Source organism: Plecotus auritus (assembly GCF_963455305.1).
Source record: "Plecotus auritus genome assembly, chromosome: 6".
NCBI lineage: Eukaryota > Metazoa > Chordata > Mammalia > Chiroptera > Vespertilionidae > Plecotus > Plecotus auritus.
Genome location: NC_137773.1, coordinates 90,781,948 through 90,804,640, shown reverse-complemented (window position 1 = coordinate 90,804,640; position 22,693 = coordinate 90,781,948). Strand labels below are relative to the sequence as shown.

At 42.7% G+C, this 22,693-nt stretch overlaps 2 protein-coding genes across 2 annotated transcripts in view; one reads left to right on the top strand and one right to left on the bottom strand.

Annotated features, from left to right (window-relative positions):
* LOC308250002 (uncharacterized protein) overlaps positions 1–6,283 on the top strand; it is a 41,554-nt gene extending 35,271 nt beyond the window's left edge. The window contains exon 4 of the mRNA XM_080672211.1: positions 406–6,283. Within this exon, the coding sequence (XP_080528337.1) occupies positions 406–3,031 (2,626 nt within the window). The 3' untranslated portion in view covers positions 3,032–6,283. The remainder of the gene's footprint in view (positions 1–405) is intronic.
* LOC308251741 (uncharacterized protein) overlaps positions 6,170–22,693 on the bottom strand; it is a gene marked incomplete at both ends in the record, with an annotated part of 33,153 nt that continues 16,629 nt past the window's right edge. Inside the window, one exon of the mRNA XM_080675453.1 lies at positions 6,170–6,584. Within this exon, the coding sequence (XP_080531579.1) occupies positions 6,170–6,584 (415 nt within the window). The remainder of the gene's footprint in view (positions 6,585–22,693) is intronic.

The window sequence follows — 22,693 nt, the reverse complement described above, 5'->3', positions numbered from 1 at the left end:
GTGCGTGGGTCCATCCAGAACCACTGAACAATATGGGCCCAGTCCACAGAATAATCTTAAAACAGATAATACAATTGTATCAGCCCAGTTTTAAATGTATTGAATTTTAGAATAATCTCATCAAAATGTTTTTTTCTGAAATATGACCTAGATGTTTAGTGTATAAAAACACTAAATAATAATTACACTTGGAAACAATACACAGAAGTACTATTAATGAATATAAGTGCTTTCATAATATCCATGATCCAGCTTATATCAGAAGTTTTAAGATATCCACTTTTAAAAAATGGAATGTTCAGAAACCCCACCTTTATTTGAAAATGGTAAAAATGCCATTGTCATGCTATTAATAAATATTAAATCTTTCACAGAGTATTAATAATATGCTTCTGATTTTTACAGCAGTCATATGGTAGAGAGACTCTGTACAAGAAAGGATGGTAGTCAATGCAGAGAAAACTTCAGCCAGATTCCAAATCATAATGAAAAGAAGGAAATTCCTGAAATAATACAACCTAAATCCAGGTTGTGCAGGCAAATCTTTATAAGTTATTTATCGTTGAATAACCTCCTGAGTTCTCACATTGGACCCAAACTATACCTGTGTCAGGAATATGAAGAAAACCGTTATAAATGTAAGGAATCTGAGAAAGCTTTCAAGCCTTACCAACATATTGAGAGCCATGAATGCAGCCCCACTGGGAAAACTTTCCACTATTTAACTTCCCTTAGAAATCTTGAAAGTACACATATTGCTGGGAAATCGTATGAGTGTGAGCAATGTGGGAGAGGCTTTAGTCATCTCATTTACTTTAAACTTCACAAAAATACTCATAGTGGAGAAAATCCATATCAAAGTAAGCAACGTGACAAAGCTTCCAGTTCTCCCAAGGACTCTGGAGAAAATGAAAGTACACATACTGTAGAAAAGCCCTATCAATGTAAGAAATCTGGAAAAGCTTTCAGTTCTACTTCTCTTAGAAATCATGAAAGAACACACACTGGTGAGAAACCTTATGAATGTGGTAACATCTTCAGTTGGCTCAGCTCTATTGGAAAACATAAAAGAAGTCATGCGGGAAAGAAGCCTCATGAATGTAAGGAATGTGGAAAAACATTCTGTCGTCGCTATTCCCTTATAATTCATCAAAGAGTGCATACCGGAGAAAAACCGTATGAATGTAAGCTTTGTGGTAAAGTTTTCTCTTATTCAACTTCCCTCCTAAATCATAAAAGAACTCATACTGGGGAAAAACCCTATGGTTGTAAGCAATGTGGGAAAGCCTTCAGTTGTCCTAAGTATTATCGAGAACATCAACGGACACAATGTGGAGAAAAGCCCTATGAATGTAAGCAATGTGGAAAAACCTTCAGTTGTCAAAAGTATTATCGAGAGCATCAACGGACACAATGTGGAAAAAAGCCCTATGAATGTAAGCACTGTGGGAAAGCTTTAGGATATTCCACTGCTCTTCGAAATCATGAAAGAATGCATACTGGGGAGAAACCCTATAAATGTAAGCAATGTGGGAAAGCCTTCCATTGTAGCAACTCTCTTGGAAAACATAAACGATGTCATGACAGAAAGAAGCCTCATGAATGTAAGGAATGTGGGAAAACATTCCATCATCCCTGTACCCTTAGAAATCATGAAAGAACTCATACTGGGGAAAAACCTTATGAATGTAAGCATTGTGGCAAAGCTTTCTATTTTCTATCTGCCCTCCAACGTCATGAAAGAACTCATACTCGGGTAAATCGCTATGACTGTAAGCATTGTGGTAAAGGTTTCTATTATCAGTCTTCTCTCCAATATCATGAAAGAACTCATACTGGGGAAAAACCCTATAAATGTAAGGTTTGTGGTAAAGGTTTCTATTATTCAACTTCCCTTCATTATCATGAAAGAATGCATACTGGGGAAAACGCCTATCAATGTAAGGAATGTGGGAAAGCCTTCATTTCTCCCAGCTCTCTTGGAAAACATAAAAGAAGTCATGAGGGAAAGAAACCTCATGAATGTAAGGAATGTGGTAAAATATTCTATGATCCATATTACCTCCGATTTCATGAAAGTATTCATACTGGGGTAAAACGTTATGAATGTAAGCATTGTGGTAAAGCTTTCTCTTATCCATCTTCCCTCCGATACCATGAAAGGAGTCGTCATAAGGGAAAACCCTATGAATGTAAGCAATGTGGGAAAGCTTTCTTTGCTCTAGGTGGCCTCCGACGTCATGAAAGAATTCATACTGGGGAAAAACCCTATAAGTGTAAGCAATGTGGCAAAACTTTCTCTAATTTAACTTCCCTCCAACGTCATGAAAGAACTCATACGAGGGAAAAACCCTATGAATGTGAGCAATGTGGTAAGACTTTTAGTTTTTCCAAATGTCTTAGAAATCATGAAAAAATGCATACTGTGGAGAAACCCTATGAATGTAAGCAATGTGGGAAAGCTTTCAGACATTCCAAATATCTTAGAAATCATGAAAAAATTCATACTGTGGAGAAACCCTATGAATGTAAGCAATGTGGGAAAGCTTTCAGACATTCCAAATACCTTAGAAATCATGAAAAAATTCATACTGTGGAGAAACCCTATGAATGTAAGCAATGTGGGAAAGCTTTCAGATGTTCTACATATTTTAGAAATCATGAAAGAATGCATACTGGGGAGAAATCCTATGAATGTAAGCAATGTGGGAAATTTTTCAGTAATCCCAGTTCTCTTGGAACACACAAAAGAAATCATGACGGAAAGAAGCCTCACGAATGTAAGGAATGTGGTAAAACATTCCTTTATCCTTCTTTCCTTAGAATTCATGAAAGAATGCATACTGGGGAAAAACCCTATGAATGTAACCATTGTGGTAAAGCTTTCTCTTATCCAAGTAACCTCCAATGTCATGAAAGAACTCATAATAAGGAAAAACCCTATGAATGTAAGCAATATGGGAAAGCCTTTATTCATCCCAGTTTCTTTGAAATTCACCTAAACACTCATAAGGGAGAGAAATCATCATGAATGAAAGGACTCACACTGAAAATAAGCCCTATCATGTAAAGATTGTAGAAAAGCCTTTGACTATCCTAATTCTTTTTTTCCCCTTTATCCTCAGATATTTTTCCATTGAGAGAGTGGAAGTCAGAAAGGCAGAGAGCAATATTGATGTGGGAGAAACATCAATTGGTTGCCTCCTGCAAATGCCCAGACATGAAAGCACACACAGTGGAAAAAAGCTCTATGAATGTGGTAAAGCTCTGAGATTCTCCAAGTCTCATAGCATGGAAGAACCCATACCAGGGAAAAACCTTATGAATGTAAGCAATGTGGAAAAACCTTCCGTTTTGTCACACATCGTAGAAGACATAAAATAAGTCATGATGGAAACAAGCCTCATGAATAAAGAATGAGTTAAACCTCTTTACCATCCCTTTTATCTTAGATACCATGAAATGTATAAAAATGTATACTGGGGAGAAACCCTATGAATGCAAGCGATGTGGGATAACCTATAGTCATCCCCAGTCCTTTCAAATGCACAAAAATTCTCATAGTGGAGAGAAACCACATCAATTGAAGGAATGTGGTAAAGCCTTCAGGTTCCCAACTAGTTTTTACAGACATGTGAAAACAAAATGTATTGATAAACTGTTAAAGAATAGGGAAGAGCCTTCATTTATGTCTCAGCTGTACCATTCATGTATGATAATCCATATTGGGGATGGACCCTAGAAATGTAAGAGTGTTACAAAGCATTCATTACTTCCAGTTTATTGTAAAGCATGGAAGAACTCACTGAAGAGAAGCCCTGACATGTAAAGACTGTAGAAGAGCCTTTGGCCATCCTAGTTCTTTACAAAATCATGAAGGGACTCACACCCAACAATAAGTGTATGAACATAAGGAATGTGAAAGAGCCTTTCTTGGATGTGTGAGAATGCACCTGGAGAAATAGTGTATACATATAGAGAAAGAGGGAAACCCTTCAGCTGTCCCTTTTCCTTGGAAAGGTCATGAAAAAAACTCAAAGTGGAGAAATTTATTGAATGTAAAAATGTAGGAAAACTTTCATGTTGCCTCATATTTGTATAATACCATGTGAGGATGTACACTGTATAATTGACAATGAAAACAAACTTTAAAATTTTAAATACTTTCAAAGTAGCTTGAAAATCTCACTTAAAAGAAATCCTATTAAGTGTAACTAATTAGTACATGTAAGCCTGTTGCAAATAAAGTCATATACTTCCCAAAACTCACAGCATTAAAGAAGATCTATAAACTTTTGACATATTTGTTCATTATCAGTACTCATTCTTTGTTTGTTAGTTTTTTTAATTGCTTTTTGGAAGTGAGGAAATTGAGAGAGAGAGTAGTAGAGAGAAACATTTATGTGAGAACCATATGGGTTGTCTTCCCATGTGCCTGACCAGGGATTGACCCAGCTACCCAGTAATGTGCCCTGACAGTTTTGAATGAATAGGCCCTACACACATATGTATTCTTTCTTAATTTTTCAATTGCACTTGACATTCACTATATTATTTTAGTTAACAAGTATTTGCCATATATTTGTACTTTTGCACAGTTCATTGTAGAGTCCCGTGAATTATTTTCATGTTTGGTTTTTGTGTTGCTTTTGGCTGGGAACTGTGCTATGAGTTCACATTAAGAAGAGAGTATTTTCATTTGTTTTTCTCACTCTTTGCCCTACCAGCCAAGAATATCCTCAAAACTGCCAGCAACTGCTTTACTTCCCTTTGTGTCACATGTAGGCTTTAAAATTGTTCACAATTCAAAATTAAAGATGTAGCATAGGATGGCTTTTCCTAACACCAGTGCCTCTCAGAGAAATAAAATATTTCATTGTTACGCAAGAGACTCGGTGCATGGATTTGTGTACTACTGGGGTCCCTCGGCCTGGCCTGCAGGGATCAGGCCAAAACCAGCTCTCTGACATCCCCCAAGGGGTCCCCGATTGTGAGAGGGCGGTTCTCAGTTGAGGCACCTCAGAATCAGGCTCCCTCCTCTCTGGTTCCAGGTGCATCACCCAAGAACTGCAGCTGCCAATCACCTCAGCTCGGCAGCTCCTGCGTTGAACATCCGCCCCCTGGTAGTCAGTGCATGTCATATTTACCGGTTGGACCATCTGCCCCCTGCTGGTAATTGCACATCAGAGCTACCGGACACTCAGCCAGTTGGCCGGGCACTTAGGCTTTTATATATATAGATTGCATGTGTTACATTATTGTTTGTCTTGTTTCCTCCCAGTGTGAGTAGGAATATTTCAACGCCTATTATTTTGAGTGAGTCCAATGGACTTTTAGAGGTTAGACTGGAGGATTTGAAGTATGATTAGTAGTTTTTAAAACAAATCTTTGCCATGGGAATAATAGTAAATTAGCATCTTTTTTTTTTTTTTTGAAATGCAATAACATATACTTGTGGATTTTCTTATTGAACTAGCAAAATGCCTTACCATTTTTAATACCTTCTTTACACATGAACACTGGGTTTAAACAAGTTTGCTGATTTTTCCAACACTGGCTTTGTGTCGCTTGAAACCTCAGTGGTGGCCCAAAGCAACGTCAGGGGGAAGCAGAGGTCTGAGGCCAGGTTCTTTAAGCTAAGGAAGGCCCCCATGCCCTTGAATCTGCCAAGGGAAGTACTTGAAGGCCCACTGACCTTCCTGGGGAGCCTTCCCCTGCAGGTGTCCTACCTGCTCACACCTGCCATGGAAGGAGCCTTTACAGTGAGAGAAGCTACAGCCCTGGAGAGCTGGGGAAGCAAGTGCACCTGTGTGAGGGGGTGATGCCCCTTGTGAGGTTTTAGTTGTGATCCCCCTGGACCTGTTTCTAGGCATAGGTTGAAGTTTTGCATCCAGAGTGTGGGTGCACATTGAGAAAATCTGGAAAAGTCAGGAGTGTGTGTCCTGGGTTAGGGATTGTGAGATTGGGAGTTCATTTTGGGTCAGAACCTTACACTGAATCCAGCTAAGCACTCCCTCACTGTGAGCTGAAGCCTGAGAGAGGGAGCACGTCTGTTGGCGGTGGCATGGTGGGAACAACACCTCGTGTTAGACCCAAGAGGTTGGACCGGATCTGGGTTCAGCAGCATCGGTGCTTGGATTCTGGCTGGGAAGGAATTCAGAGCCAAGACTCAAACTATAAGAGAACATTTATTTGGGAAATCACAGAGGTGGAAGAAGTAATTCATAGAAGAAAATGAATTAGGAAACAAGTTATAGAGGTAATAGAAGGGCCCTTGGCTCTTAGAAGTGAGAAAGGTAGCTGTTACAGGCCTGGGGGGGGTGGGTGGGTGAGGAGAGGTTAGGACATGCTCCCAGGAATGAGAACAAGCTGGGTTCTCTGTCCTAAGGGGTCTAAGGATGGAGATTTTAAGGGAGGTCCCAGGGAAAATCTCAGAATATTCAGCATCTTTCCAGATGTGTCCCTTCACGGCTGGGTCTCCACTGATAAATTGGTAATGGCCAAGGCCCGGGTCATCATTCAATGTAGCTGGTCCTGCGGTCAACCCTGGCATGGCTTTTTCTTGTTTTGCAGCTTTTCTGGGCCTGCAGGTAAAATAGAAGTGTTGCATAGGGGTTATTTCTAGGGGGAAAATGTTCAGGGTCTAAACTGCATGACCAACAATATGCTACGGGATGAAAGGTCACCCTGGGGATTGGGTCCCACCCTATAGTCTGTTGCTAGGCATGACCTTCTGCCCCTGGCACATTCTCCTTGCTCTGCTCATGTCTGTCTAACTGCCTAGCACATTTCCATTATTTCCCAGGGAGAGGAGGGTATGGGAGCTCCAGACTTCATTCCTGGGGTGGCTGTTCAGGTGTCCCTTCTGTGTTTCCTTAGGGACTGTAACACTCCAGGGGTCTGTCTCAGCCAGGAGAGTGTAGAATGTGGAACCTTCTGAAAGTGGCTTTTCTTTTGTCCTGTGGGAAGCTGTCTGCTCATCCGAGCTGAATTCAATGTATGTGTATCTTTCCTTCAGAGTCTTTATGCATCACCTAGGGAAGCCCTTTCACTCTAATTTCCCTGAGAATGAAAATGTATATTGATTGAATGTACCAAGTAGAAAAAAAAGAGAAAGATTAATACAACCCAGCAGAGTTGCTCAGTGGATGAGCATCAAAGTTTGAACCAGGAGGTCAGTCTTCCATTCTGGTCAGGCACATGCCATAGTTGCATGCTTGATCACCAGTAGCGGGTATGCAGGAGGCAGCCTACCAATGATTCTCTCATCACGTATGTTTCTATCTCTACTTTTCACTCTGAAATATATATATACTAGAGGCCCGGTGCACAAAATTTGTGCACGAAGGGGGGATTCCCTCAACTCAGTCTGCACCCTCTCCAATTGGGGACCCCTTGCGGGATGTCCGACTGCCAGTTTAGGCCCGATCCCAGGGATCGGGACTAAACTGGCAGTCGGACATCCCTCTCAAAATCTAGGACCACTGGCTCCTAACTGCTCACCTGCCTGCCTGATTGCCCCTAACTGCTTCTGCCTGCCAGCCTGATCACCCCTAACTGCCCTCTCCTGCAGGCCTGATTTCACCCCCAACTGCCCTCCTCTGTTGGCCAATTTGGTTCTGATTGGTCGGTTCCTATGCCAGCGTCAAAAGCTTCACCTCCTAGGCAGCCATTGGCTCCCCACAGCACCCAGATTTGGTTCTCATTGTTCGGTTTCAATGCCAGTGAGTGTCAAAAGCTCCCCCTCCTAGGCAGCCATTGGTTCCCCACAGCACCCACCTTTGATTCTGATTGGTTGGTTGCTATGCCAGTCAGCATCTCCAGGCCTATCGCTGGGCCTGATCAAAGAGGCGGGGCTTAATAGCATCCCCCACAGAGGCCAGGAGAGAAAGAAAAGCCTGGCTGCTGGTGAAGATCAGAAAGAAGGAGAGAAAGAGAGAAATAAGTACACTGATCAACAGCTTCCACTGAGGCTGCAGATCAGACCCTGACTCACTTTCTGGGTCTCAGCCACCTGAGCAGTCAGTGTTGGGTCGCCAGGCTGCAGCTGGGCAATTCAGTGCTGACTTCCGGATGGTCTGCGTTTGGTCGCAGGCTCGGCCCCTTCCCAAGTTCCAGGCTTTAGGCTTGGGAAGTGCCCCCCACACCCCCCTGTCCCGCCCCTCCAATTGCAGGCTCGGCCCCTCCGATGGCCTGCTGGGAGTGACCTGGGTGCTGAGGAGGTTCCCGGGACCCAGGTGTGTATGCAAATTAACCTCCATCTTTGTAGGCTTAATTTGCATACTCACTCTGATTGGCTGCGGGCGTAGCGGAGGTACGGTCAATTTACATGTTTCTCTATTATTAGGTAAGATAAATGAATGAGAGAGAGATACAGCCCTAGCTGGTTTTCCTCAGTGCATAGAGCGTCTTCCTGTGAATTGAAATGTCCCAGGTTCGATTCTGAACAAGAGCACATACTTGGTTGTAGGCTCCTCCCTGGTGCTGGCTCTCCCTGGTCTGGCCATGTGCAGGAGGCAACTAATTGATGTATTTCTGACACGTTGATATTTATCTCTATCTTACCCTCTCTTTTCCATTCTCACTAAAAATCAGTGGAAAAATATACTCAGGTGGCATTAAAAAAAAAAAAAGATAGAGATACTAGATGAAAAAAGCATGGACATTTGTGAAAGCAAACAGTTTTCTTTTCCCTTTTATCCAGCGAAACTCTAAATATGAAATGAATGTATTTAAGTTTTCAGGCACATTTTTGTTTTTAGTTTTTTAAAAATATTTTTATTGATTTCAGAGACGAAAGAGAGGAAGAGACAGACACATCAATGATGAGAAAAAATTATGGATTGGCTGCCTCCTGCATGCCCCCTACTGGGAATCCAGCCCAAAACAGGCTTGTCCCTGACTGAGAATCTAACAATGATCTCCTGGTTCATGGGTCAACAATCCACAGTGAACCACACCTACCAGGCACATTTTTTATTTTTAGATCCCTGTTTGTATGGCATGTCTCTAGAGCAAGCATGTGAAACTCATAGCCCGCTGGCTGCATGTGGCCCACAATGAATATTTTTGTGGCCTATCCAATATAATGGTATGTAAGACACGTTCTAATAAAAGTTTTGTAACTTAATTTTTACAATATCCTGTTATATATAATCCTATATAATGAAGAGCTAATATGCAAATGATCATCATGCCCTCAGGCCCTCTTGCCAGAACTGTTCAGCCACTCAACACTGGGGAGAGTGGAATGGGGACCAGCCAGGCTGCGGCCCGGGAGAGGGACAAGCCACCCTCCCCACGTTCCTGGGAGCCAGCCAGTGGCTGTGCCCTGCACCTGTGGCCTGGGAGAGGGACAAGCCACCTGCCCTGTGGTCCCAGGTGCCTGCGGCTGTGGCCTGGGCAAAGCCACCCACCCATGGTCCCCTGCAGCTTCAGCCAGCCCAGGCGAAGCTAGCCCGGGTCCTGGGTGCCTGTGGCCAACCAGAGGTAGGAAAGCCCAGGTCCCAGGTGTGGGCCGAGGCAGAGGCAGTTAGGGGTGATCAGGCCGGTAGGGGAGCAGTTAGGGGTGATCAGGCAGGCAGAGGGGTTAGGAGCAATCAGGCAGGCAGGCAAGTGGTTAGGAGCCAGCAGTCCTGGATTGCCAGAGTCAGTCAGACATCCCCCAAGGGGTCCTGGATTGGAGAAGGTGCAGGCTGGGCTGAATGACACCCCCACCCCTGTGCAGGAATTTTGAGCACCAGGCCTCTACTCCTATATAACAAAAGGCTAATATGTAAATTGTCCCCTGGGGAGTTTGACTGACCAGTTCAACCACTCGCTATGACCTGCACTGACCATGAAACGAAGGAAGGCCCTGGCTGGCCCTGATCACCCGCCAGGCCTAGGGACCCTGCCCGTTCACCAATTTTGTGCACTGGGCCTCTAGTTATTAATAACGAACTACAACGTTCACTAATGACTGATTACTTAAATCTTGGTGTATTCGTTTCCCTTAAGCTCAGGCGCACCATTTCTCTCCACTAATACTAGCAGCGAATATTTTAGCAGCTGATTGCCTCTTCAATAGTCTTAGACTGACTTGTTTGGTGTGTGCAACAGGAAATATTTCGCTTTTGGAGAACAAGAAAAATAGGTTCATTTGTGTTATGTTTATTAATTTGTGCAGTTATTCAGTGTCTGCTAAGTTAATGTTCAAGAAAAAATATTTTATTAAAATATTCTTTTATGTTAACGATTACTCATTTATTTCAGCCCTTTGTATTCAGCATGTCTCTATCAAAATAAACCTACATTTCTATGAAAATTGAAGCTTTTGTTCTTTTGTGGCCCACATAAATTTAAACCTTGTTTATTTGGCCTTTGTTACCCTTTGAGTTTGACATACTTGCTCTAGAGAACCTTAAAAATGGTTAATCATTGAATTTTATTGTAGTTGAACTGTATGTAACTATTAGAACAGTATGCAAATTTCTCAAAATTCAATACATTTTCAGAGTTAAACTTATTACTTAAAGGAATTAAATTCTAAAATGGTTGAAAATAGAGTGTGTAAATTTCTGCATGTATTTGCAGTACACCTGTGAAATAGAAAAGTGCCACTTAAGGCTCTGGTTCATGGGTCAACTCAGGTGAGTATTAAAAAAAAAAAAAAAAGAGCCGAAACCGGTTTGGCTCAGTGGATAGAGCGTCGGCCTGTGGACTGAAAGGTCCCAGGTTCGATTCCGGTCAAGGGCATGTACCTTGGTTGCGGGCACATCCCCAGTAGGAGGTGTGCAGGAGGCAGCTGATCGATGTTTCTCTCTCATCGATGTTTCTAACTCTCTATCCCTCTCCCTTCCTCTCTGTAAAATATCAATAAAAAAAAAAAAAGAGAGAGAGAGAGAGATACAGGATGAAAAAAGCAAGGTCCCTCCAGCACTCTTTCTCCTGTTACCCTCAAATACAGTGTTCATCATTTCTTAGCAAATGTCCCAACGTATACCAAGTCTAGCCACTACCACTGGATGCTCCACACAGTTGTGGTGGGGCAGAGCCTCAGGAAGTCCTCAGGATGAGGCCAGCAGAGTTTATCAGATTCAAACAGACCAAAATTTGACCATGTTAAGGGAGTACTCTGTACAGGTGGTGCCTGGAAAGGAAAAATGGCCCCAGACCTAGAGCCACACAGCTCAGTCTGTGCCAGATTCTCCAGGAACCTGACCTCTGCAGGACAGGACCACTAAGTGTGAGGCAGGTGGGGCTCGGGGTCTCCCTTGCCCCACCTGCCTCACACTTAGTGGTCCTGTCAGGCTTGGGGGAAGGTGGGTGGAGTGGCACGCAGCCTTGAGCACCCAACTATGTCTGTCCTGGATTGTGCCCACACCTCAGCATGGTGGAGCCACCAGGAGAGGCGTGATGCTGGGAGTCCAGAGGTGGGACTAGGGCATCTCTCTTGAGGGGGAGGCACCAGTCAGGTTCACGGGAAACTTTGGGGAATGACTCCTTCCCCAGAGGCACACAACTCAGTCACTGACACCTTAGAGTCTGCCCACACTCAGGCCCAGGCAGCTGACTCCCCAGCAGAGCACAAGCTCCACAGGGATTTTCTTGCCTTGTAATTAGCACTCAAGACTACTCATTTTTAAATATGTATATATCTTTATTGATTTCTGAGAGGATGGGAGAGAGATATACAAACATGAATGATGAGATTATTCCATCGGCTGCCTCCTGCACGCCCCCCCCCTCCCCCAAATAGGGATCAAGCCTGCAACCTGGGCATGTGCCCTGAACAGGGATGGAACTGTGACCTCCTGGTTCATAGGTGGACGCTCAACCACTGAGCCATGCACTTCGGGCAAACTATGTATTTTTTGGTCTGGTTGCCTGCTGACAGCTTGAGCCTCAGTCCGCTCTTGTCCCTATTGCCCTGCACTTGAACAAGCTGATAAGAAAGCCTGGGTGGTGTCCCATATAGAGCAGGCAGGTGATTCAAACCACAGAACCCCTGCCCGTGCAGAACTCTTGGCCAGGACCCATCTTTGAAGCCCCACATGACCACACCAGGCTCCATTTCTGGCTCTGAAGCCAGGTCTCAGCTGCTTGAAAGGCCAGCTTGGCCCTCCTTTGAGACCTCTATGTGAGTCCTAAGGCTTTTCCTGCTCTCCTGGTGCTAGGGACCATGGGGCAGGCAGCTTCTCCCTCTCCCAGGCCACAGCCTGGCTGGTCCCCATTCCTCTCTGGCAAGCTCATTTGTGCCTGGTGGATCCCCATTCCTCTCTCCCGAGCTCATTTGTGCCTGGCTGGTCTCCATTCCTCTCTCCCCAGTGTTGAGTGGCTGAACAGTTCTGGCACAAGGGCCTGAGGGCATGATGATCATTTGCATATTAGCTCTTCATTATATAGGATTATATATAACAGGATAGTGTAAAAATTAAGTTACAAAACTTTTATTAGAACGTGTCTTACATACCATTATATTGGATAGGCCACAAAAATATTCATTGTGGTCCACATGCAGCAAGCGAGTTTCACGTGCTTGCTCTAGAGACATGCCATACAAACAATGATCTAAAAATAAAAAATGTGCCTGGTAGGTGTGGTTCAGTGGTGGAGTGTTGACCCATGAACCAGGAGATCCTGGTTAGATTCTTAGTCAGGAACAATCCTGAGTTTTGGGCTGGATTCCCAGTAGGGGGCATGGAGGATGCAGCCAATCCATGATTCTCTCTCACCACTGATGTTTCTGTCTCTCCCTCTTTCCTCTCTGAAATCAATAAAAAATATATATTAAAAAATTAAAATGTGCCTGAAAACTTAAATACATTCATTTCACATTTGGAGTTTCTCTTCCATAAAAGGAAAAAGAAAAATCTGTTTGCTTTCACAAATTTCCTTGCTTTTTTCATCCTGTATCTCTTTTTTTCTAATGCTCACCTGAGTATATTTTTCCATTAATTTTTAATGAGAGTGGAAGAGAGAGGGTAAGACAGAGATAAATATCAACGTGAGAGAAACACATCAATTAGTTGCCTCCTGCACATGGGCCAGAGCCAGGGAGGAGCCTACAACCAAGTATGTCCCCTTGTTCAGAATCAAACCTGGGACATGTTGGGGAGAAACCAAGATGGCCGCATAGGTAAATACCTGAATTGCTGCCTCGCACAACAAATTCAAAATTACAACTAAAAGACAAAACAGACATCATCCAGAACCACAGGAAGGATGGCTGAGTGGAAATTCTACTACGAGAAGGAAAGAGAAAAGCACACTAAGACTCACAGGAGCTGTGGAAGGCAGAGGTAAGGAGGCATGCATGGAGAGGGCTGGCAACTGAGTACGCTGCTGGCTTTCTCAATTGGGAGGGAGACAAAAGCTCGTGACTGCTCTGAACTCCAGTTCCGGGTGAGACTCTGGGGACCCAGACTCATACGGGGAGAAACTGGACTGTCTGGCAGCGGGTGAAACTCAAGGGCAGCTTTCTGTCAGAGGTGTTTGCAGCGATTACCATGGGACACTGAGACCCAGGGGCCTCTTAGGGCAGGGCTGACGGGAAGCCATTGCTGTTTGCTCTGCCCTGAGACTCCGCCCCATTCAAGCTGAGCGCAGAGGCTTTTGCATATGAATGGCCTGGTCCTTTGAATTCTAAACTTACCTAACAAACTGCAGCTGAGTCAGTGAGAACCAGAACATCCAAAAGAAGGCCCAAGGCCCTGCAGCAGCTTGCATTGCTTCACAGCTGGGCCTCATCTGGGCACCTCCAAACCCCAAACAAAGAAGAGGAATCTGCAGATCTCTCTGTAGCTCCTGCTGAGTAGCCTCAGGCAGAGGCTAAATTAGCACCTCCTTGGAGATCCAAGAGCCAGTGGACCCAGGGGTCAGAGTAGGACCATCCAGATTACAACTCCTCAGATCCATAAGGGACACACTCAGTGGGCAGACTCAGTGAACACCAAAGCCCCACTGAAGCAAGTCTTGTCTCATAAGCGTGCTTCCAGCACAGAAGTTCTCCCAGCGTAGACACAGCTGATCCTCACAGCTAATTGGCCTGGAGGTCAATTCCTCCCAGTGATACCAACAACAATCAAGACTTAACTACAACAAGGCTGAGCACACAGTACACAAAGGGGTGCACCAAGAGTGTCCATCTCAGGTAACTGGGGAGGCTGGACCACTGGGCCCTATAGGACACCTAGCACACAAAGCCACTCTATCAACTCAGGGCAGTAGCCAAAATGCGGAGACAAAGAAACAGATCACAAACGAAAGAAATGGAGGAAAGCAAATGACTGGATATAGAGTTCAAAACCATGGTTACAAGGTTTTTCAAGAATTTTCTAGAAAAGGCCGATAAATTTAGTGAAACAGACGAACTAGAAATTAAACACACACTGACTGAAATACAAAATAATATACAGAGATCCAACAGCAGGCTAGAGGACCGCAAGAATCAAGTCAAAGATTTGAAATACAAAGAAGCAAAAAACACCCAACTGGAAAAACAAAAAGAAAAAAATAATCCAAAACTATGAAGATAGTGCAAGGAGCCTCTGGGACAACTTCAAGCGTACCAACATCTGAATTATGGGGGTGCCAGAAGAAGAGAGAGTGCAAGATACTGAAAACCTATTTGAAGAAATAATGACAGAAAACTTCCCCCACCTGGTGAAAGAAATAGACTTACAAGTCCAGAAAGCACACAGAACCCCAAACAAAAGGAATCCAAAGAGGACCACACCAAGACACATCATAATTAAAATGCCAAAAGCAAAAGACAAAGAGAGAATATTGAAAGCAGCAAGAGAGCCCTAACTGGTTTGGCTCAGTGGATAGAGCATCGGCCTGCGGACTCAAGGGTCCCAGGTTCGATTCCAGTCAAGGGCATGTACTGTGGTTGTGGGCACATACCCAGTAGGGAGTGTGCAGGAGGCAGCTGATCGATGTTTCTAACTCTCTATCCCTCTCCCTTCCTCTCTGTAAGAAATCAATAAAATATATTTTTAAAAAAAGCAGCAAGAGAAAAACAATTAGTTACCTAAAAGGGAGCACCCATATGATTGTCAGCTGATTTCTCAACAGAAACTATGCAGGCCAGACAGGAGTGGCAAGAAATATTCAAAGTGATGAATAGCAAGAACCTACAACCAAGATTACTCTACCCAGCAAAGCTATCATTCAGAATTGAAGGGCAGATAAAGAGCTTCCCAGATAAGAAAAAGCTAAAGGAGTTCATCACCACCAAACCAGTATTATATGAAATGCTGAAAGGTATTCTTTAAGAAGACGACGAAGAAGAAAAAGGTAAAGATAAAAATTATGAACAACAAATACATGTCTATCAACAAGTGAATCTAAAAATTAAGTGAATAAAAAATCTGATGAATAGAATAAACTGGTGAATATAATAGAATCAGGGGCATAGAAAGGGAGTGCACTGACAATTCTCGGGGGGAAACCGGTATGGGGGGTGCGGGAAGAGACTGGATAAAAAGTGTACACCTATGGATGAGGACAGTGCGGGGGGGGGGGGGGTAAGGGCAGAGGGTGGGGTGAGAACTGGGTGGAGGAGAGCTATGGGGGAGGGAAAGAGGAACAATTGTAATAATCTGAACAATAAAGATTTCTTAAATTAAAAAAAAGAAGAGGAAGAAGAAAAAGGTAAAGATAAAAATTATGAACAACAAATACATATCAACAAGTGAATCTAAAAATTAAGTGAATAAAAAATCTGATGAATAGAATAAACTGGTGAATATAATAGAATCAGGGGCATAGAAAGGGAGTGGACTGACAATTCTCGGGGGGAAAGGGGTGCAGGGGGTGCGGGAAGATACTGGACAAAAATCGTACACCTATGGATGAGGACAGTGGCGGCGGGGGGGGGGGTAAGGGCAGAGGGTGGGGTGGGAACTGGGTGGAGGGGAGCTATGGGGGGGGGAAAAGAGGAACAACTGTTATAATCTGAACAATAAAGATTTATTAAAGAAAATAAATAAAATAAAATGATAAGTCACACACACACACACAAAAAAAGAACATGGGACATGTCAATTCAAGCAGACACTCCTTCCACTGAGGAAAACCAGCTAGGGCTCTCTCTCATATATATATATATTTCACAGTGGAAAGTACAGAGCGATAGAAACATCAGTGATGAGAGAATCATTGATTGGCTACCCCTGCATGCCCCCTACTGGGATCAAGCCTCCAACTAGGGCATGTGCCTGACCAGAATGGAACACTGACCTCCTGATGCAAACGTTGATGCTCACCCACTGAGCTACCCTTCAAGGTTGCATTGATCTTTCTTTTTTTTCTACCTGGTATATTCAATCAATATACATTTTCATTCTCAGGGAAATTAGAGTGAAAGGGCTTCCCTAGGTGACGCATAAAGCTCTGAAGGAAAGAAACACATACATTAGATTCAGCTACGATGAGCAGCTTGCATCCCACAGACAGAAGAAAAGCCACTTTCAGAAGGTTCCACATTCTAGACTCTCCTGACTGAGACAGACCCCTGGAGGAAGCAGAACTTGGGGAAACAGAGGAGGGACACATGAGCAGCCACCCCAGGAATGAAATCTGGAAGCTCCAAAACCCTCCTCTCCCTGGGGAATAATGGAAATGTGCAGGGCAGTTAGACAGACATGAGCAGAGCAAGGAGAATGGGCCAGACAACTGTAGGCTGGGACCTCATCCCCAGGGTGACAGTTCATCCGTGGCATATTGTGGTCATGCAGTTTAGAGCCTGAACATTTTCCCCCTAGAAATAACCTCTAGACAACACTTCTATTTTACCTGTAGGCCCAGAAAAGCTGCAAAACAAGAAAAGCAATGCCAGGGCTGACCGCAGGACCAGCTGCATTGAATGATGACCTGGACCTTGGCCTTTACCAATCTATCAGTGGAGACCCAGCCGTGAAGAGACACATCTGGAAAGCTGCTGAATATTCTGAGATTTTCCCCGGGACCTCCCTTAAAACTTCACCCTTAAACCCCTAGGACAGAGAACCCAGCTTGCTCTCATTCCTGGGAGCATGTGCCAACCTCTCTTCACCCACCCATCCCCTCAGGCCTGTAACAGCTACCTTTCTCACTTCTAAGAGCCAAGGGCCCTTCCATTACCTCTATTACTTGTTTCCTAATCCCTTTTCTTCTATGAATTACTTCTTCCACCTCTGTGATTTCCCAAATAAATGTTCTCTTATAGTTTGAGTCTTGGCTCTGAATTCCTTCCCAGCCAGAATCCAAGCACCGATGCTGCTGAACCCAGATCCAGTCCGACCCCACGGGTCTAACATGAGGTGCTGTTCCCACCATGCCACCGCCAACAGACGTGCTCCCTCTCTCAGGCTGCAGCTCACAGTGAGGGGGTGCTCAGCTGGATTCACTGTAAGGTTCTGACCCAAATGAACTCCCAATCTCACAATCCCTAACCCAGGACACACACTCCTGACTTTCCCAGATTTTCTCAATGTGCACCCACACCCTGGATGCAAAACTTCAACCTATGCCTAGAAACAGGCCCAGGGGGACCACAACTAAAACTGCAGGAGGGGCATCACCCCCTCACGCAGGTGAATTTCCTTCCCCAGCTCTCCAGGGCTGTAACTTCTCTCACTGTAAGGGCTCCTTCCATGGCAGGTGTGAGCAGGTAGGACACCTGCAGGGGGAGGCTCCCCAGGAAGGTCAGTGGGCCTTCAAGTACTCCCTTGGCAGATTCAAGGGCATGGGGGCCTTCCTTAGCTTAAAGAACCAGGCCTCAGACCTCTGCTTCCCCCGTGACGTTGCTTTGGGCCACCACTGATGTTTCAAGCGACAAAGCCAGTGTTGGAACAATCAGCAAACTTGTCTAAACCCAGTGTTCATGTGTAAAGAAGGTATTAAAAATGGTTAAGGCACTTTGCTAGTTCAACAAGAAAATCCACAAGTATCTATTATTGCATTTCCAAAAAAAAAAAAAAAAAGATGCTAATTTACTATTGTTCCCATGGCAAGGATTTGTTTTAAAAACTACTAATCATACTTCAACTCCTCCAGTCTAAGCTCTAAAAGTCCATTGGACTCACTCAAAATAATAGGCATTGAAATATTCCTACTCACACTGGGAGGAAACAAGACAAACAATAATGTAACACATGCAATCTATATATATAAAAGCCTAACTGCCCAGCCAACTGGCTGAGTGTCCGGTAGCTCTGACGTGCAATTACCACCAGAGGGCAGATGGTCCAACCGGTAGATATGACATGCACTGACTACCAGGGGGCGGATGTTCAACGCAGGAGCTGCCGAGCTGAGGTGACTTGGCAGCTGCAGTTCTTGGGTGATGCACCTGGAACCAGAGAGGAGGGAGCCTGATTCTGAGGTGCCTCAACTGAGAACCGCCCTCTCACAATCGGGGACCTCTTGGGGGATGTCAGAGAGCTGGTTTTGGCCCGATCCCTGCAGGCCAGGCCGAGGGACCCTAGTAGTGCACAAATCCATGCACCGAGTCTCTTGCGTAACAATGAAATATTTTTTCTCTGAGATGCACTGGTGTTAGGAAAAGCCATCCTATGCTACATCTTTAATGTTGAATTGTGAACAATTTTAAAGCCTACATGTGACACAAAGGGAAGTAAAGCAGTGGCTGGCAGTTTTGAGGATATTCTTGGCTGGTAGGGCAAAGAGTGAGAAAAACAAATGAAAATACTCTCTTCTTAATGTGAACTCATAGCACAGTTCCCAGCCAAAAGCAACACAAAAACCAAACATGAAAATAATTCATGGGACTCTACAATGAACTGTGCAAAAGTACAAATATATGGCAAATACTTGTTAACTAAAATAATAGTGAATATCAAGTGCAATTGAAAAATTAAAAAAGAATACATATGTGTGTAGGGCCTATTCATTCAAAACCTGTCAGGGCACATTACTGGGTAGCTGGGTTGATGCCTGGTCAGGCACATGGGAAGACAACCCATATGGTTCTCACATGAATATTTCTCTCTAATACTCTCTCTCTCAATTTCCTCACTTCCAAAAAGCAACTAAAAAAAAAAAAAAAAACTAACAAAGAATGAGCACTGATAATGAACAAACATGTCAAAAGTTTATAGATCTTCTTTAATGGTGTGAGTTTTGGGAAGTATATGATTTTATTTGCAACAGTCTTACATGTACTTATTAGTTACACTAATAGGATTTCTTTTAAGTGAAAATTTCAAGCTACTTTGAAAGTATTTAAAACTTTAAAGTTTGTTTTCATTGTCAATTATACAGTGTTCATTCTCACATATTGTACAAATATGAGGCAACATGAAGGTTTTCCTACATTTTTACATTCAATAAATTTCTCCACTTTGAGTTTTTTTCATGACCTTTCCAAGGAAAAGGGACAGCTGAAGGGTTTCCCTCTTTCTCTATATGTATACACTATTTCTCCAGGTGCATTCTCACACATCCAAGAAAGGCTCTCTCACATTCCTTATGTTCATACACTTATTGTTGGGTGTGAGTCCCTTCATGATTTTGTAAAGAACTAGGATGGCCAAAGGCTTTTCTACAGTCTTTACATGTCAGGGCTTCTCTTCAGTGAGTTCTTTCATGCTTTACAATAAACTGGAAGAAATGAATGCTTTGTAACACTCTTACCTTTCTAGGGTCCATCCCCAATATGGATTATCATACATGAATGGTACAGCTGAGAGATAAATGAAGGCTCTTCCCTATTCTTTATATTAACATTTTATCAATACATTTTGTTTTCACATGTCTGTAAAAACTAGTTGGGAAACTGAAGGCTTTACCACATTCCTTTGATTGATGTTGTTTCTCTCCACTATGAGAATTTTTGTGCATTTCAAAGGATTGGGGATGACTCTCCAGTATACATTTCATAGTATCTAAGAGAAAAGGGATGGTAAAGAGGTTTAACTCATTCCTTATTCATGAGGCTTGTTTTCATCATGACTTATTTTATGTCTTCTAAGATGTGTGACAAAACTGAAGGTTTTTCCACATTGCTTACATTCATAAGGTTTTTCCCTGGTATGTGTTCTTCTATGCTTTCTAAGAGACTTGGAGAATCTGAGAGCTTTACCACATTCATAGAGCTTTTCTCCACTGTGTGTGCTTTCATGTCTGGGCATTTATAGGAGGCAACCAATTGATGTGTTTCTCTCACATCAATATTGCTCCTCTCTACCTTTCTGACTTCCACTTTCTCAATGGAAAAATATCTGCAGGTTAGGATATTAAAAAAAAAAAAAAGAATTAGGATGGTCAAAGGCTTTTCTACAATCTTTACATGATAGGGCTTATTTTCAGGGTGAGTCCTTTCATTCATGATGATTTCTCTCCCTTATGAGTGTTTAGATGAATTTCAAGTAAACTGGGATGAATAAAGGCTTTCCCACATTGCTTACATTCATAGGGTTTTTCCTTATTATGAGTTCTTTCATGACATTGGAGGTTACTTGGATAAGAGAAAGCTTTACCACAATGGTTATATTCATAGGGTTTCCCCCCAGTATGCATTCTTTCATGAATTCTAAGGAAAGAGGAATAAAGGGATGTTTTACCACATTCCTTACATTCGTGAAGCTTCTTTCCGTCATAATTTCTTTTGTGTGTTTCAATAGAACTGGGAGTACTGAAAAATTTACCACATTACTTACATTCATAGGATTTCTCCCCAGTATGCATTTTTTTTCATGAATTCTAAGGAAAGAGGCATAAACTTTACCACATTCCTTACATTCATGAGGCTTCTTTCCGTCATAATTTCTTTTATGTTTTTGAAGAGAGCTGCTATAATGGAAGGCTTTCCCACATTGCTTACATTCATATGATTTCTCCCCAGTATTCATTCTTTCATGATTTCTAAAATACGTAGAACATCTGAAAGCTTTCCCACATTGTTTACATTCATAGAGTTTCCCCACTCTATGAACTATTTCATGATTTCTAAGGTATTTGGAATGTCTCAAAGCTTTCCCACATTGCTTACATGCATAGGGTTTCCCCACAGTATGAATTTTTTTCATGGTTTATAAGATATTGGGAATATCTGAAAGTTTCCCCATTTTGCTTACATTCATAGTTTCTCTGCAGTATAAATATTGTCATGATTTCTAGGAGATTTGGAAAAACTAAAAGTATTACCACATTGCTGACATTCAAAGGGTTTTCCCCCTAGTATGAGTATTTTCATGACTTTGGAGGGAAGTTAGAGAAAGTTTTGCCACATTGCTTACATTCATAGGGTTTCCCCTTATGATGACTCCTTTCATGATATCGGAGGGAAGATGGATAAGAGAAAGCTTTACCACAATGCTTACATTCATAACGTTTTACCCCAGTATGAATACTTTCATGAAATCGGAGGTAATATGGATCATAGAATATTTTACCACATTCCTTACATTCATGAGGCTTCTTTCTGTGATGACTTCTATTATGTTTTCCAAGAGAGCTGGGAGAAATGAAGGCTTTCCCACATTCCTTACATTGATAGGGTTTTTCCCCAGTGTGCATTCTTTCATGATATTGAAGGGAAGTTGAGTAAGAGAAACCTTTACCACAATCCTTACATTTATAGGGTTTTTCCCCAGTATGAGTTCTTTCATGATTTTGGAGAGAAGATTCATAATAGAAACCTTTACCACAATGCTTACATTCATAGAGTTTTTCCCGATTATGAGTTCTTTCATGATTTCTAAGGGAATAGGGATAATGGAATGTTTTCCCACATTCCTTACATTCATGAGGCTTCTTCCCGTCATGACATCGTTTATGTTTTCTAAGAGAGGTGCTATAATGGAAGGCTTTCCCACATTGCTTACATTCATAGGGCTTTTCTCCACATTGTGTCCGTTGATGCTCTTGATAATACTTTGGACAACTGAAGGCTTTCCCACATTGATTACATGCATTGGGGTTTTCTCCACATTGTGTCCGTTGATGCTCTCGATAATACTTTGGACAATTGAAGGCTTTCCCACATTGCTTACAATCATAGGATTTTTCCTTGCTATGAGTTCTTTTATGATTTAGCAAGGAAGTTGAATAAGAGAAAACTTTACCACAAAGCTTACATTCATTTGGTTTTCCCCTGGTATGTACTCTTTGATGATTTATAATGGAATAGTGACAATGGAATATTTTACCACATTCCTTACATTCATGAGGCTTCTTTCCCACATGACTTCTTTTATGTTTTCCAAGAGAGCTCAGGCAACTGAAGACGTTCCCACATTCATAAGGTTTCTCACCAGTGTGTGTTCTTTCATGATTTCTAAGAGAAGTGCAACGGAAAGCTTTTCCAGATTCCTTACATTGATAGGGCTTTTCTAAAGTAAGTGTACTTTCATTTTCTCCAGAGTACTTGGGAGAACTGGAAGCTTTGCCACGTTGCCCACTTTGATATGGTTTCTCTCTGCTATGAGTGTTTTTGTGAAGTTTAAAGTAAATGAGATGACTAAAGCCTCTCCTACATTGTGTACAATCATATGATTTCCCAGCAATATGTATTCTTTCATTATTTCTAAGGGAACTTGAATAGTGGAAAGTTTTCCCAGTGGGTCTGCCTTCATGGCTTTGAATATGTTGGTGAGGCTTGAAAGTTTTCTCAGATTCCTTACATTTATAAGGGTTTTCTTCATATTCCTGACACAGGTATAGTTTGGGTCCAATATGAGAGCTTAGGAGGTTATTCAAGGAT